Source organism: Ovis aries, chromosome 7, assembly GCF_016772045.2.
Source record: "Ovis aries strain OAR_USU_Benz2616 breed Rambouillet chromosome 7, ARS-UI_Ramb_v3.0, whole genome shotgun sequence".
NCBI classification, from domain to species: Eukaryota; Metazoa; Chordata; class Mammalia; order Artiodactyla; family Bovidae; genus Ovis; species Ovis aries.
Window position 1 is genome coordinate 3992265 of NC_056060.1, and position 17351 is coordinate 4009615.

At 47.1% G+C, this 17351-nt stretch overlaps 1 protein-coding gene across 7 annotated transcripts in view; it reads right to left on the reverse strand.

Moving 5' to 3' along the window:
- TRIM36 (tripartite motif containing 36) overlaps positions 1 to 16338 on the reverse strand; it is a 43010-nt gene extending 26672 nt beyond the window's left edge. For 2 of the 7 annotated variants that reach the window (XM_042251964.1, XM_042251963.1), the window contains exons 1-2: positions 16037 to 16338; positions 3002 to 3236 (exon numbers count right to left, since the gene is read on the reverse strand). In XM_042251964.1, coding sequence (XP_042107898.1) covers positions 3002 to 3236; positions 16037 to 16099 — 298 coding nt within the window. In that variant the 5' untranslated portion in view covers positions 16100 to 16338. Of the gene's footprint in view, positions 1 to 3001; positions 3237 to 3965; positions 4571 to 4596; positions 4836 to 5261; positions 5563 to 16036 lie in introns of those variants that run through there. The other 5 variants (XM_027971451.3, XM_042251965.2, XM_060418520.1 and 2 more) reach the window with 3 other exon arrangements.
- Positions 16339 to 17351: the final 1013 nt, after the last annotated feature.

The window sequence follows — 17351 nt, forward strand, 5'->3', positions numbered from 1 at the left end:
TAAAGTATCTTTGCTTGTTTTAAGTGACCAAAATTAGCACAGTAAATAAATATTAGTAACACTGATTGTATCTTAATGACAACAGACAAATGGGACATGACAACAAAATGGGAGAAAAATCTTGCGTGTGTATATATATATATACACACACACACACACATATATGACCCAAAACGAACAGTTATACGGCTCTTTTAGATTTTACAACTTAATATGCTAATGTTATATACACAAATCTTGCTCTCCTTTCAAGGCATCCTTTTATTTTAAAATGTGTCAAATGAAACATGTGGAAGAAATACATGTGAAAGTGCAAGCCACACATCATTTTACATTTTCCAATGTGTGTGCACTCAGTCACGTCCGACTCTCTGCGACCCCACGGACTGTACGCCGCCAGGCTCCTCTGTCCACGGGATTTTCCAGGCAAGGATACTGGAGTGGGTTGCCATTTCCTCCTCCATTTTCCAATCGCCACATTAAAAAAGTAAAAATAAACAACTGAAGCTAATTTTAGAAACACACACTTAGTAATACAATATATTCAAAAACTATCATTTCAAAATGTAATCAATCTAAAATTATTAGAGATATTTGTGTTCATTTTTCCAAGAGTTCCAAGTGTATCCCTCCATTCAGACTACTGCGTTTCGCATGCTCAAGAGCTGTACGTGGCCAGTACACTGGACGATCTGGAATGCCTGCTGCGAAGACACCCAGAGCACTACTGCTCTTTCATGAGAGAGCCCTCATATTCTGGAGTCACACCCTTCTCCCAGCTAAACATTCTTATTTCCTTTAATCACTCTCCCCAGAGCAGCTTTCTAACTTGTCCCCTGTCAGGACACAGTTCAGCTTAAAAGGGCTCTTCCTAAAGAAGAGGAAAGAACATATCTAGTAAATCTATTTTTGATCTCTTGTCCTGGAAAAAAATGCCATTATCAATGAAGATAAGCCATTATGGCATGCTCTATACAGATCTCATAGCAGACGTTTGCCACTCAACATCCATGCCACAAATATTTACTGAATGGCTACCAGCTGCTGAGCTAGGTAAGTTCCTGGAAACAGAAACAGTTAACTACTTTTCATTCCTATTTCATATTGATTCTATAAAAACTAACCAAGTCTTAAGATTAAAAGCCTAAATATAATAAAGAATTTCATGAAATAAACACGTGAGCTCAATCTAAAGATCAGTAAAACTACTAGTATTTAACTAGAATCTCATTTAATGGACTGTGCTGAACATTAACATACAAAAAGTGGATCTTGTTCATCAATCAAGCCAGAGTGCCTAATTATTCTCTAAGAATCTACTCATAGATGAACTTTTATCTGGCAGAATGGTTTCAAGCTATCACCGTCTTTCCGACCCTCCTCAGTACACCAGTCTCCTCCCAGGAGGAAAACATAAAAGTGATGACTTCACAAAGAGCAAAACCCTCTCCACCCTCATGCACCCTGCACCTCCCAGTTACCCAATGCTCCCTTTTATGTACACACATACAACTCTTATGTGCGGAAAATATCCTCCAAGCAACTAGTGATTACCATTTAAAGAAAAACTCATGGATTTAAAATACCATAGTACCACTCTTAGAACAAATCTCCTCTCATCCATTCTCTAATGGACACACAGACACAAATACTGCCCAAGGAGATTCCGTATCACAGCACGATCGAAAGTGACGGCATTCTCTAACACGCAAATGAGAGAAAGATCCTTTTCTGATTCAAAAAAAAAGTGTTTTGTTTTTGGGTTTGTTTTTTTTTTTTAACAATATTAGAAAGTTACTCCTAAACGAAAGAGAGAGAAATAGAGTGGACAAAGGATGAAACTGGAAACTTCAAAGCCCAAACTGGGCAGAGCTGAAGCCCTGGGATCTGGTGCTCATGGCCACTAGAGGACTCTCCTCAACAGGAAGGAAGTGCTGAACGTAAGGCTGTGACATTTCTGTCCAAACCTTTGCCTGCCTTGATTCTCACTGCTCGTTCTGGCCCTTAATTTTCCAATGGCCTTGTTCCCAGTGATTTCAAATTCATTTTGATCTACATTAATCCTGCAATAGATGTTCAGAAGAAACAACCACCATCCCAATAGTGCTGGATAAGACTTAAGAGTCCCATGGACTGCAAGGAGATCAAACCAGTCCACCCTAAAGAATATCAGTCCTGAATATTCACTGGAAGGACTGATGCTGAAACTGAAACTCCAATATTTCAGCCACCTGATGCGAAGAACTGACCCCTTGGAAACGATCCTGATGCTGGGAAAGACTGAAGGTGGAAGGAGAAGGGGATGACAGAGGATGAGACGGTTGGATGGCATCACAAACTCAACGGACATGAGTTTGAGTAAACTCCCGGGGTTGGTGATGGACAGGGAAGCCTGGCATGCTGCAGTCCATGGTGTCCCAAAGAGTCGGAAACGAATGAGCAACTGAACTGAACTGAGATCTACTTCTATAAACTACTACAGAATTCCACTGTTTAGCTGATGTTCAAAATCGTTATTTTAAAATCTGGATCCAAAAAATGGCTGAAGAATAAAATGTATTAGAATGATGCCAAATAACATTATTCTAAAAGGCTTCCAGGACTAGGCATTACGCAGCCTCATCCTTTAACTTTGCATATGTATTTACCTATTACCAAACACAGAAGAGTCCCTATTAAGTACTTCAGTGGACCATTATTTCAACCCTCCTATAAAGGACATCACAGAGTTATAGAACACGCCCTAAAATACAGACACAGTTAACAATGGGTTTAACACAAAGCTGGTGTTCAACATCCAATATCCACTTTAAATGAATATCAGAAGACAATTAAAAGTTCATTCTGACGTTTTAAAAGTTCATTTTAAGAGAGACAGAGATTCTTTTATAAGTTTTAAGTTATTCACCTGGAAAGATTAACCCCCAAAATGATGAAATTTCCCTTCTACAATTATCTCTGAACATACAAACAAGCTCCATCACCCGGTTCTGCCACATACCTGGTCTGCTAATTCGGTCAATTTTATCCACGCTAGGGGAGGGAAGCCGAAGTCGGGGACTGCTCTGATTGGAGTTGTCAGACCCCACGTCATTGAATGAATCATCAAGCATCAGTAAGAGCTCCTTCACGCATTTATGACAGATGCTATGCTGACAAGGGAGAATCAGCGGGTGGGTGAACAGCTCCTTGCATGCCGGGCAAATGAGCTCTCTTTCGATATTCTTAATGGTCACCTTAATGAGAAGCAGAAATCAGAATAAAAGGCTTTTAGTGTGTAAATACGTTAACTTGCTTATACCCCGTGCACAAATACATGTATAATTACTACCGAAAAGAATTAAAGATTTTTTAAAATCTGAAGTTTCTTTTCGGGCTATGAAAGTCTATGCCATTATTTATCCACCCCTCATCGTTGCATGGCCTAGAAGTGAACGGACATGAGATGGTAAATATATATATATATATTTGAAATATGGGAAAAATTAGCATAAAATATTTGGCATCCATAACATTTCACCTTCAGTGAAATTCTGAAAGTAGATTACTTTAATAAAAATTAAGAATATAGCACCAAGAAAAAAAGGATACAGCACTAAGAACAGGATTATTCCTATTTAGCACATTAGCTCTGTAACTGACAAGTAACAGGAGCTGGTAAAAACTGGACTAGCCATTATGTTCCTGGACCCTATTTGAAGTCTACATACAAGCTGAATTATCAGCAATTTTCTACATTAAATGTGGCCATTTTCCACATGCAGAAACTGTAATGTATGTAAAATACTTGAGGTTCTCAGGCTGAATACCAAAGCAGTTATCTTGAAAGCACTTTAGGAATACTAAAAGGGTAGGGAGGATTACAAAGAACCACTATAAGTGCTCTCCATGGTACAAGCTTGCAATATTTTCAATGAGAAACACTTAGGACTCATCAGAACTATAAAGGTCTAACGACCTCATACCAGCTTTCCCATCCTTTGCCTGGGCAGTTTTCCCTCCACGGATCCCAAGCTTCAGGTGCTATGAATCTGTATTTAGCATCCTTGCAATTGTAATAATGGTACAACATTAGTCAACCATTTCAACTACTGGAAACACACAGAAAATTAAAACTGAATCAATTCACTTCTTTTAGTTAAATAAATATGTATGCAAGTCTATTCCCCTTAAAATGACACCGAGCTAGCTAATAATCCCTGACGACAGTACTTCAGCCAACGGTCTTTATCCGTGGGTCGTGCAATGCAGCGATTCTTGCTGCATCACTCAATAAATTATTTAGTAAAAGCCCGCATCACGTCAGTTTTAAAAAATCTGGAAGATAGCCACACTTCAGAATCACACCCAAGAATACAGAATCTTTACATCCTATCTCATTTCATAAAGAATTTGACATCTAATTCAAAGGGAAATATTGTCTTCAAAATCCAAAACAGATTCTCACGCCCCATTTTATGGGAGGTTTACCTCTCACTGGAAGATCTAAAACTATTTCCACTTTTCTTGTACACAAAGCAGTGTATAAGCTTTCTAATCACGATGGATATAAAGCAATTCTTACGCAAAAGAAAAACGAGTGTTCATTTTACATACATTGAAGGGAAGCAATCTGATTACGAGAAACGTGGTGTGATGGCTCCCCCAATTAAGCCATTTCCAAATAAATGAGATTCGACAGAACACCAACAAGTTGAGAAGAACTGCACTGCACACCCGACTCCCTGAAACAAAAGCACTTGAACCCCGACAGCTGCCGGAGCAAGCCCGCCCCGCGCGGACAGGCAAAGCCGGGGAAGAGGCTGCGCTCGCGGCGACCGCAGGCTGGGCTCGCGGGGATCCGAGGACTAGAGAGCCAGCCCCGCCGCGCTCCGGGACAAAGCGCGGCGCGGCCGGCGCCCGGGGCCGCGGCGGGCCCCCGACTCCTTAAGACGAATTGGGCAGTCTGAAGGCCACGGGAGAGCCCCGCCCCAACTCCCCGAGGCTCTCAGGTGGGCCACCGCCGCGCCCGAGGGGCGCCCCCTTCCGGGCCCGGGTGACCCCGAATCCGACCTTCCCCTCCCAGGGGCAGACAGGGGGCGCCCGGGGTTGCGGAACCGGCCCGGGGCGCGGAAGGCGAAGAGGAAGCGGGGCCACCGCACGCCCGCCCCCGCTCCTCGGGAAGAGAGGCTCGCTCCCGGCTCAGGGCAGCGGGGACCGAGCGCGCGGGACCCCGGCGCGCCGCCCTCGGGGCTGAGGCAGCCGCCCGCGCCCCTACCCACCAGCGAGTCTGAGCCGTCCCCCTCCATGGCAGCCTCCCGCCAGGTGTCATCAACGGCAGGGCCCCAGCAGGCAGACGCGCGGCCCCGGGGAGGCTCTGGCGGGCGGGTCCCTGCGGCGGCCGCCGAGCCTCGGTTCGGAGCCGGAGGGCAAGCTGGTCAGCCGGCCCCGGCCAGCGGACCGACGCGGGCAGGAGGAGGCCAGGGCGGACTACAGCACAGGCGCGGAGAGCCGAACTCTGCTCCTGCGACGGCCCCGGGAATCGCGGCCCGCGACCTGCTGCGGCGGCGGCTCCGGCGGACTGCGGCGGGGCGGGCGGCCGCGCGGAGACCCAGGCGCGGGCCGCGGAGGGCGGGGCGGGGCGGGGCGGCGGCGTCGCCCGGGCGACAGCGCCCACCGCACAAAGGGGCGGGGAAGCCTGCGGTCGCGCGGCGGGCGGGTGTGGCCCGCGCCGGGATCCCCGCGCTTTCCGCCGCCTCGGCCCGCTCCCCGCCGCCCGGCGCGCCCGCCCGAGCCGCGGCCGAAACACCCTGACGGGGTCGGGAGCCTCTGAGGGGCGGAAGCGAAGGCGGGGAAGGGGCGGCGGAGGCGGAGGGCCGAGCCGGGGCGGGGCCGGGGTGGAGCTGTCCCGCGGCGCCGCAGCCGCCTGCATCCTGGGCCGCTTCTCCGCGCCATCCCTCGGCTCTGCCTCCGGACGTCCGCGCCTTCGGTAAAGCGCGCCTGGAGCATCACAGACAAGCACCACTTCCTGACTCTAGACGGGGCGGCGGGGCGAGGCCGAGCCCAGGCCTCCCTCCCCGTGTTGTCGCACCGAAGCCGCGTGCGGCGGGGAGGCGACCAGGGAAAGAGCCGGCTCACACCGCCCCTCCCGGGGCCGGGGGTTTCCCCGAGCGGGTCCCTATCCCCGCCCCGCACCCCTCCTCTCCTGCCCGCTGCGCAGGGCGAGCGGCACGTTCCCTAACTGCTCGCCAGGCACTCATGCTCTGCTTCTTCTTTTACACACCAGGGCGCGGCGCCGTCACGCACGGTACGTTCTTGCCAAGTGGCGCTTGGACACGCCGCAGGGTAGGAGTCCCTCTCCCTGGGTACTAGCCAGGAATTAGAGGCGGCAGCCTTCCTACCCGACCTAGGGTGTGCGTCCCGTCCACGCCGCCGCTGCTCTGCGGGTCCCTACCACCCAGCCCCGGCATGGAGGGTGCGGGGAAATGGGGACAGCTGGTCCTGAACTGCTCCCGCACCCACGCACCCGCTGGTGGGCGCGCCCAGCCAGTGCTCAGGCCCAGCTTCTCCAGCTCGAAGACTGCTGCTGCTGCTAAGTCACCTCAGTCGTGTCCGACTCTGTGCGACCCCACAGACGGCAGCCCACCAGGCTCCTCCGTCCCTGGGATTCTCCAGGCAAGAACACTGGAGTGGGTTGCCATTTCCTTCTCCAATGCATGAAAGTGAAACGTGAAAGTGAAGTCGCTCAGTTGTGTCCAACCCTCAGTGACCCCATGGACTGCAGCCTTCCGGGCTCCTCCGTCCATGGGATTGTCCAGGCAAGAGGACTGGAGTGGGGTGCCATTGCCTTCTCCAGCTCGAAGACTAGCTGCGCAAAATTCACCTGCTGAAGTCCAAGCGTGTTTCCTCCAGACTTCAAGACAAATCGAAAACGAATGAACCTGGGGCTGTTGAAAGCCGTCTTGTTAGATCACGCCCCTGCCCTTCCAGCGGGCTAAATAATTCCATTCTCTTCTGTATAGACTGAGAAAACCGGCGCTCTAAACAAACAGCTGGGCGAGGGAACCGCAGAGCTGTAGCGCGGAATCCTGATTAGGTTTTGACCCGCTTCCCACTTTTATTTCCTATTTGGGACAAGCCTCTCGCTGTGACCAGTTCCGCCGTCTTCCCACAGCACTGTCAGCAGAGGTAGCCTCTTCTCCAGCCGACAATTAAATGACAGTGAGGCAGGGTACAATTGAGAACAGCAACGGACCATAGCAATGGTCTTTAATGGAATGCCCTGTTTACAGATAAGGTGCAGAGAGGATGGACACCTCCCCGAGTAATGCCTGGTTGCGTGGCTTTACGGGCTGGAGTTGAGGCTGCTTCCTCCCCACCGGGTCTGAATCGTCCTGATCCGGGGGAACTGAGGAAAACAGATGCCTGCCTAACAGTAACCTGTATGATGTCTGACACCATGTTCTCTATAGATTTTAAAAGGCTCAGTCATTAATAAGCATCATAAATCAGTTTCTGTTTTTAATTACGGTTTGGGGGTTCAATAACTACTCTGTCGCTCTAATCTTACAACCACCCAACTTGAATAGTGCGTTAGTCCAAAACGAATCTGTTAAAGTACAGAGTAAAAGAGATTAGAAGGTTTCGTTAACATGAACTAAAGGAAAAAACTGTAGAGACAAGATTTGGCTGAAAATCAACTCGAAAGTCCTTCCATTATGCAAATCAAATGCCAGTGAGTTGCTATTTTCCATCTTATTCTCCAAGTTCAAAAGTTACCTCAATACACTTGGTTGAGAATGGGGGAAACAGGCACCTTCAAACCTTTTTGTGATAGTGCAGATTGGTTTGGCTTATTTGAAGGGAAATTTTGCAAATCCTATCAAAAAATTTCAGTGCTTCTACTTTTAAGCAATTCCACTTCTAATAATTTTCCCACTGAAAAACTTGCATGTGTGCACAAAAATGCGTACAAAGATCTCTGAGAGACTTTATTTGTAGAAATTAAATATCTACCATTCATAATGTACATTCACATCATGGAATACTACCTAGCAGTTAAAATGAATGCACTGATGAGAAAGGACGTCTAAAATAGTGTAAAAAAAAAGTGCCAAACCAAAGAGAGAGGCATATTGTTTATGTACACAAATAAGCAAATAAAAATGTCTGCAATAGAGCGCAAGAAATGCTAACAGTGTTGTGAAGAAGCTGGGGGATGAAGCAGGTGTGGAAGACACTTTCCATCCACACTGTATGGTTTGCACTTTACAATATGTGCTTGTTTTAGTTATAGAAACTCTTTAATGTAATTTAACCCATAACCGTTTTTATACTTGTGTAAACTCATCCATATACTTTTAAAAGCAAAACAGCAGCAGGTGAATATTGGTAAGAAGACAGCAAACTTGAAAACCACCAATCTAAACTTACCAGTCTCCCACCTACCTAGTCATTTCTCTTCCCATGGCTGCCATGCTCGGGGTCATCTTATCACTTTCTCCCAACATCCATCCGTCTCAGCCTCCCAGTTATCCAAGAGAACCAAGATCTTTCACAGTTGCTCAACTGAAAATCCTGTGGGTTTGGGGATTTTTAAAAATCCTTCTCTCTGCCTTCCCCATACCTCTCTCTGACAGCCTTCAAATGCTCTTGCAGAAACACAAGAGTCCAGTATTGTATGCAGGGCCTAGAACTACCATGCTGCGTTTTAGTAGGTACTGGGAAGCTTTTGAAGATGTTTAAGTAGGAATGACACAAAAGATGTGTTTTGTTTTGTTTTATAAATCATTATTCTCCCAATTTGTCCTGCATATACTATCCCTTGGTGCCTCCTCCCCCTCAGTTTGGAGTATCCTAGTACCTTCTTTTCCAGGTTTCTTTTAAAACGTGGGTCAAAATTCAACACAAGGAAGCCTATTCCACATCTGTCACCCACTCAGTCCCTTGACCTTTATACTCTTGCCTACATTATGATATCTTATGCTTGTTGGCATTGTGTAATTGCTCTTCTATCACACGGCCGTGAGCTGTTTCAAATCTATCTGTTTCATGAAGTCCAAAAGGACAATTTCTCCTCCTTCACCTGCTAACAACCACCATTCCCGAAACACACACACACACACATATTATTCAGGTCTGGTAAAATAGAGGCCCAAAAAATGTTCATGAGCTCACACTTAAAAATATAAACCTGATACCCTTTAGGCTATACAGTATTCATTAAATTAACCAGCTCTCTTTCCACACTGATTCCTAATACCCAACAAGAGACTAAATTCCAGGCTGAGTCAGGTCCTGATGGCTATCGTGCGTATCTCAGTCAGTGCCATGAGGCACCACTGGCTCATCATCTGTTCAGTCTGAGGTCAAACAGTCAGAGTACCATTCTGTGAGTATATCCTGAGCAAGAATGAGCAACCAGGTGACATGGCCAGCATGCTCCTAAACCTTGCCCCCTGTCTGCAAACGATCTGGGTTTTCAATTAAGAGAGCACTGGACTTAGGTGGTGAGGAAGGTGGCAATGAAGTCAGCCACAGGGCATCCCAGTAGATTGGCACGTGCACGGTCTGTGCTGCTGGGTACCAGGAAGTTACAGGTAAAGGGACAATAAATGACATTTACCAGTTATTGACCTAAGTCTCTGGCAGGCCAAGCTCACCTGCCATAAAGAGTTTCTATGGGAACAACCTCAGAGGAGAGGAGTCCAGCCAGCCAGGAAGTTCAGATTTCCCTTGGTGGGCCAACTCCCACTCACCTTTCAAGCTGCAGATCTAGTCTCCATCCTCATGAGTTTAGTTCTCACTGATCAGTTCCCCTTACTCTGAGCTGCTGGAGCGCACCCCTTACCACTCAGTTTTACACAATTACATGCTCTTATTCCATACACTCATGTTTGATGTTTTTATAAACGTTATCTTCCCATCCATTTCAAGCTTTTGTTTGTTTAAAAGAAAATCCAGGAGGCATTCATTGGCTAACTGGTAGCACCAGACCAATAATTTCAGAGTTGGTAGGAGGTACACAGCGCTGCCCTGGTAGACATGTTCCCATTAATGACAGGAGTATATTCCCATTAATGACAGGAGTGTATTGGCTGCGTAACTGGTAGACAACCGGGTCCTTTAGCCAACTTAGGGTGAACATCAATAATACTTTAGAAGCTGTTAGCAGGTCCCTATAACTGCGTCTCACTATTCCTATACTTAGGGTTTCCAGTTTTAGCAAATAAAAACATAGAACACCCTGATAAATCTGAATTTCACATACATAATGAACTTTTTTTAGTATATCTCAAATATTGAATGGGATATACTTAGATTCAAAAATTGGTTGTTTACCTGAAATTCAAATTTAACCCTACATCTGGCATTTTAACTGGCACCTCTACCTTCCATTGTTAATGATCATAATTTGCATATAAGGTGTCTCAAGACCAAAACCTATTGTCAAAGTAAGTAGATGTAATAGCTTTACTTATTGAAGGCCTACTAGGTGCTAATAACAGCGTTAGGAACTTGGCACAAAATATTCATTTAATCCTTGCAATAACCCTGTGAAATAGGTATACTTCCCTTCAGAGGGGACATGTAACAATGACAACTTCTCTCCAGCTTTGTCCAGAGATTAAGTAATACTGTCAAGGACACATGCCTACATACCAAGAGCTAAGATTCAAACCTGAGACTCACTCTAGCCTCCCTACTTTAGCACTGCCCACAGGTAAGCAACTAACACATAATTTACAATTTCATAGAAAATGTGATTAAACATTATTTGACAAAGTCATTTCACAGAAAGTTTTTCCCTCCCAAATTATCTTTGAGCAATATAGTAAAAACATCAGAGGAAAATTCTAATATTTACAAAATTAGCCGTTTTCAAGTGATATTGCTAACACCTAAATCTTCTCTTTGTGTTCCCTTCTCCCCACAAACACACACTTTACCCAATCCCAAGATATAAGAAAATATTTTAAAGAACACTTTGCAGTGGATACAACCTTAGCATTATCACCCAGTTTAGATTCAGTTGTGTAAGCAACCATCTATTGAGTCTTCGGAAACAGATCATTTGGTGGTATTTTTGTTTTAGTCCCAGGAGACGTTTAAGACTTCACATTAGTCTAGATTTGAGGGTTTTCTAAACGTACTTCTTTTGATGTCTAAGCATCTTGTTTGAAAGCAAATTTTGTGTTTATAAAAGTTCTTCAATTCTTTGTGAGACAAAGATATTCAAAGTGAAAAGTAATAATTCACCAACTAATGGATTCATCACTGTTTCTCTATTAAAATTAAATGTAAGCTTTCCAAAGCCTCTCTATTTTGCTCAAACTATCATACTCTTTGGATGTGCCCTAACAGTAACTATTGAACTGTAGGAAATAAGTGCTTTCTGGCTATGAATACATAAATATAAATGTATTTAAACTCTAAATAAAGACGCGCACTAAATATAAAGTCTTCTAGGTTTCCTGTCATCAAGGTTTCATTATATGATTCTAGAAAAGGATGCAATGGTGTGGAAAAAATAAATGTGTGAAGATGATAGCAAATTAATAAGGTACATCTTTCTAAAGGCCAAAACAGTGTGAAAACACTGCATTGTGCAATGCTAGATTTTGATCACAGATTTGGAAAGCTCTCTTTTCGTCCAAAGAGATGAGTTACAGAAGAAAAACGAGATAAAACCACAGGTTGGGAGAAAACATCTGCAAATGATCTGGCCAACAAGGGATTAGTCTCCAAAATTTACAAATAGCTCATGACACTTAACAGCACCAAAACAAACAACCCAGTCAACAAATGGGCAGAAGACCAAACAGACATTTCTCCAAAGAAGACACACATGCGGCCAAGAAGCCCAGGAAAAGGTGTTCAACATTGCTCATTATTAGAGAAGTGCAAATCAAAACTACAATGAGATATCACTTCATATCAACCAGAATGGTTATTATTAAAAAAAAATCCGCAAACAATAAGATTGGAGAGGGTGTGGAGAGAAGGGAACTCATTTCTACTCTTGGTGGGAATGTAAATTGGTACAGCCACAATGGAACACTGTATGGAGGTTCCTTAAAAAACTAAAAATAGACCTACCATATGACCCACTCCTGGGCATATATCCAGAGAAAAACATGATCTGAAAGGATACCTGCACCCCAGTGTTCATCGTAGCACTGTTTACAAGGGCCAGGACATGGAAGCAGCCTGGATGTTCACAGGCTGACAGGGGAATGGACAAGAAAGGCGTGGTACCTGTGTCAACGGAATATTACCCAGTCGTTAAAAAGAATAAAATAATGCCATTTGCAGCAACATGAATGGACCTAGAGACTGTCACACTGAGTGAAGTAAGTCAGACAGAGAAGGAGGAATATCGTATAACATCCCTTATTTGTGGAATCTAAAAAGATACGACAGAAGTGAACTTACAAAACAGAAAGAGACTCACAGACTCAGAGAAGGAACTTGTGGCTTCTGGGTGAGGCAGGCCAGCGGGCTGTACAGGGGAAGGATGGGGGGAAGGGATAGTTAAGGCATTTGGGATGGACATCTACACATTGCTGCTGCTGCTGCTAAGTCGCTTCAGTCGTGTCCGACTCTGTGCGACCCCATAGACGGCAGCCCACCAGGCTCCCCCGTCCCTGGGATTCTCCAGGCAAGAACACTGGAGTGGGTTGCCATTTCCTGCTCCAATGTATGAAAGTGAAAAGTGAAAGTGAAGTTGCTCAGTTGTGTCCGACTCTTAGCGACCCCATGGACTGCAGCCTACCAGGCTCCTCCGTCCATGGGATTTTCCAGGCAAGAGTACTGGAGTGGGCTGCCATTGCCTTCTCCGCATCTACACACTGCTATATTTAAAATGGATAACCAACAAAGTCCTACTGTACAGCACCTGGAACTCTGCTCAATGTCATTGGCAGCCTGGAAGGGAAGGGAGTCTGGGGGAGAAAAGCTCAAGTGTATGTATGACAGTCCCTGTGCTGTTCACCTGAAACTGACAACGTTGTTAATCGGCTAGGCCCCAACACAAAATAGGAAGGTTTTTTTGGGGGGGAAAAAAAACCCCGCAAACTTCAGAAAGTGGCTTCCAGAAATGGTACAAATTTCTGTGATAGTGAAATATAAGGAGTCCATTTACATTGATTTTGAGAATAATCATAGGTATCACCCATACTCATAGAGTATTGTTGGATGAACTGAAAGACCATGGTGGTAGAGATCACTGTGTACTTTAAATATTAAAGTAATCGTCACAGTAGAGTCAGTAAGCTGATCAAGCTCATCATGTGGGTTTTATGTTACTCTGAGATGAAAGGCTCACCTCCCACATTCAGAGAACACAGCAGCAGCCTAATTTAATTTGAAGTAGACACAAAGAAACGCAGTAGATTGGAGGTGGGAGTGAAGATCCACCTTCGACTTTGTAAAGTTTTTGGTAAAGTTTGAATATTTTGCAATGACCATATATTAAATGTTTTAAATTTTTAAAGCCATCAGAGAAAAGTGAAAGAAATTATGATGATGGTCAACCTACTGGTCCCAACTTTGAAGGAAGGGGAGGAAAGGGGAGGGGGCAGGAAGACAGGAGCCTCAACTCTCGTTTTAAACTTCACAAACCTGGTGTAATTAGATCCATTTCATATTATTCTTTACATTACCAACTTGAGCTACAAGGTGGAACCTAACTTCTCAGAGGAAAAGAAAGCAAGTCAAACCTCAAAGGTCTGTTAGTCCATGGCTAATGCTCAGTAAGGTATTCAGTGTTCAAAGTCTGTATAATCACATATATGAGGAGGGTAACTGGGAGGAGCAGAGTTATAAGGAAAGAGGGCAAAGAAGAAGCTTGAGTTGTAATGGTTAAGAGGCTACTCCTGACCCCTCACTCCACCAGATAAAAGGTAGAGACCCTACTGTGAGAGCCCACTCTCCCACTCCAGAGATTTCACAGGCACACTTGCCCCTCTGACTCTCAAAGTCAGCTGAGCTCACGTCTCCACTGCAGCTGCAGGCCCATTACTGAAGAGTGTCCACCTAGTGGAGAGTGAGGCAGAGAAATTCAGTGGATGAAGCCAGAAGGTTCTGAGTTGTGTTTTTTCACTACAGTGAGCGTACTCTGACACACAATGCTAATTGCAAGAGGTTAGTTTTCTTCACCTGACTTTATTATAAGACGTTTTACAGGTTCATTAATGATTCCACCCTCCTTGCCCATTTAGTGTTCATGAGAAGTTCACCTGCCTGCTTCATAATCACCTGGGATGTCAACTTGCAGATCCCTGGATCCTACCTCAAAACTATTCTCTCCTAATATCAAGTGTTGCCCGCTTACTGAAGGACAGTATTAGCCAAGGAATACAATTCCAGCTAACTCTGAAGAATACCTGAGCACCAGGGGCCTGAACTGACTCCTCAGTCATTCTGCTCCTGATCCCACCTAGGGTGGGCCATTGATTTTGTAACCAACTGAAGGCATCCTCCTGCCCCTTTTGGTTGGTTCCTGGGCAACCAGGGTCCTGCTGTGTTCTTTAGACAGGCCAGGCTCGCCCCCTGGAAGCCAGCCTCCTCGCTCAGCACTTCCTTCGGAACTTCTCTCCCCAGGGTCAATCCTCCAGAGGGTGGAGAAGGTTGTGGTAGGCACTCCAGACCGGGGTTGGGGAAGGGAGGTGCTCGTGGCCAAGGGGAAGCTGTTTGGGGCGATAAAGAGCTTGGAGATGCTGGCCAGAATGTCCCTATGCGTGTGCTGGAGGCTCCTCGAAGTGTAGGATGGAGCCTCGGGACACGAAAGAAAGTCGAACCGGTGTCCTCCGTTCCTGCTTCTGGTCCGAGGTGTAAATGGCAGGGGTGGCCTGAAACACTGACTCTACTAAAGAAAAGTGAATAAGCATTCTGTTTTGGGTGAGTGTATTCCCTGTTTGCACAACAAGAGAGGGAATTCAGGAGGCCCACAGTTAGCCCAGGACCCTTCGGTCGCGGGAGGTGGGGTGGGGGACGTTAACCTGCTCCCCAGCCGTGGGACTGTCTGGCCTGAAGCATCCGCGTTGCTGGGGTTGGTGAGATATGAGACTCATGCTCCAGGGGCTCACAGCACAGCTGCAGATCATCCTTCATTTTCAAGATGACCTTGCGCAGGGCATCCTTTTCTCATCTGTGCCATAACCTTTTCTCGAAACTCCAGCTGCAGAAGACCGTGTCTCGCTTTCTAGGCACAGACGAATCCCGGGACTTTCACATTTCCCAGTTCTTCCCGCCTGTGAACCACATAGGAGCCTCTACAGGCGCTTTCTCAGATGTAGCTCGGAAGGCAGACTCCGGCAAGGCTTTCTGCTTCAGCGAGGCGCCACTCCGCCCGGCTGAGGGCGGGGTCACCAGGCGCCACCGACAGCGCCAGCCTGGGTTTCCAAAGGACTCCGAAAGGAACAGGTGCCTGGCTGAAACCCGGCGCCTTCGCATCTCCCTCTCCCCTCCAAAGGAAGGGTGCCTGAAATGTTCCGGGCCTGGGACAACGGCCGAGGACCTGAAAACACCAGGGCTGGGCGAACCGGGGTTCTGCCCCTACTTATCCGCCGTAAGGTCGGACTGCGTGAACCCGATCCCACCCTCATAGCCTATCCACCGTCTGGTCCAGCCTTCCCTCCGCGCTCTGCGCCTGGACAGACCAGGTCAACCACACGATGTCAACCACGCTTAGGAGCCCTGGGCGCGTCGAGGAGCGCCCCCTGGCCAACGCCCGGCCCTCCTCCCCATCTTCGCAGGCTGAGCCCTTGCCCCTCTCGGTCCCCAGAGCCCCGCCGTCACCCAGCTGGCCAATTCCTTTTCGGCTCATTTCAGAGATGCCGCGCTATTAATGGGGGTGGAGAGGGTGGGAGGCCAGATGTCTGCTTTGCTTTCAGCAGCGGCTGAGAACACGGACCTGGGACTCCAGTCCCGCCCTCCGCGGGGGCTGCCAGGCCCAGGACACCTGCAGCCACAGGCCAAGTAGCGCCCGGAGTCGGGGGCGGGGGTGAGGTCGGGGGCGGAACCCAGGCCGCAGCTCCGCGCCCCCGGCACTTACCTTGCCTCTGGCTAATAATTCCATGATGTAGCCAAATTCACTAATCTCCCCCGACTCAGACATGGTTAAGATCCTTCGCAAACTCTGGAGGAAGGAGGCAGGCGCATCGAATGTGTCCTTTTTCTCTCTTTTCTCTGTTTTTAGCCTGAGTTTTGCCAAGCGCCCCGCCAGGATGCTGTTAACGAGGAAAAATGAGAAAGCGAGGGGGAAAAGCAAAACGCGGAGTTGGGTGGGAGGAAGGCCATGGAGGGCTCCTGGGCAGCCACGACTGTTTGCTCAGGACGGGGCGATGTAACGGGAACAAACGAGGGCGGCGGCGGCGACCGTGAAATCCACACCAGGCGGAGCCCGGCTCGGAGGCCCCGCCTCCTCGGGGGTCGCGCCCGCGCCTCCCGCCAGGGGGTCAGCCGGCCGCGGAGACAAACACCGACACAAAAGCGTGTCTGCTCCCGGCGCGGCGCCGACCCAGCCCCGACACCCACTGGCTGGTTAAAGCTGTCCTCTATCTGATGCCTGAGACGGTGGCCGTCCGGAGCTCTTCCTGCAAGGCCCGGGAAAAATCCCCATCCCACTGTCTGGAGGTGTGAGGGCAGAGAGAATGAACGCAGAGCAGGCACAACAAAGGATCTGGCTGACAGCGCCGGGAGAAAAAGACTAAGTGAGGGCCCAGGAAATGGCAACGCCGCGTCTCAAGTCAGCCTTCCTGAAATCCGATAGGTGACAAAGACCAAGCCAGCGCTCCTGAGATGAGAACACACACCAGGGGTTGTGTTTTAAACACTCAAAGTGTGTGAAGGTCGATTATATCTCTATATCCTCTTGATACTCAACTTTCCTTTAATTAAAAAAAAAAAAAAAGAGACGATTCTGGCCATCAAGGTGCGCTTCCTGGATAAACATTCTCACCCTGTAGCTACTACTAACGCACTTGCCAATTATTTTCATTTCATGGAGTTAAACATTAAGTGCTGTGCTTCTCACGTTTTATACTTCTCTCTTAAAATAGCAGCTCCCCTAGCAGGCTGCAGCTGAAACCGGCCTCTTAGGCTTCTCTCTGCTTCACTCAAACCTGACAATCTTTGCTTCTCTTGAGAAGAAAACTCGGCGGAACAAAGTCAGGCCTACTCTCTTCCTGCACTCTATGCAGTCTCTTTATCTTTCTTGAAAAGGAGAAAAGTGATAAGGGCATGAACTTTTCTCTTTAAAAAAAAAAAAAGAAAACCCCTTTCTTCTCTGGCCCAGAAATCCAAAAGTATATAATGATTTCTCTTTTCCATACATACTTCTCCATAAAGCTCTAACAACGTTGCCCCTT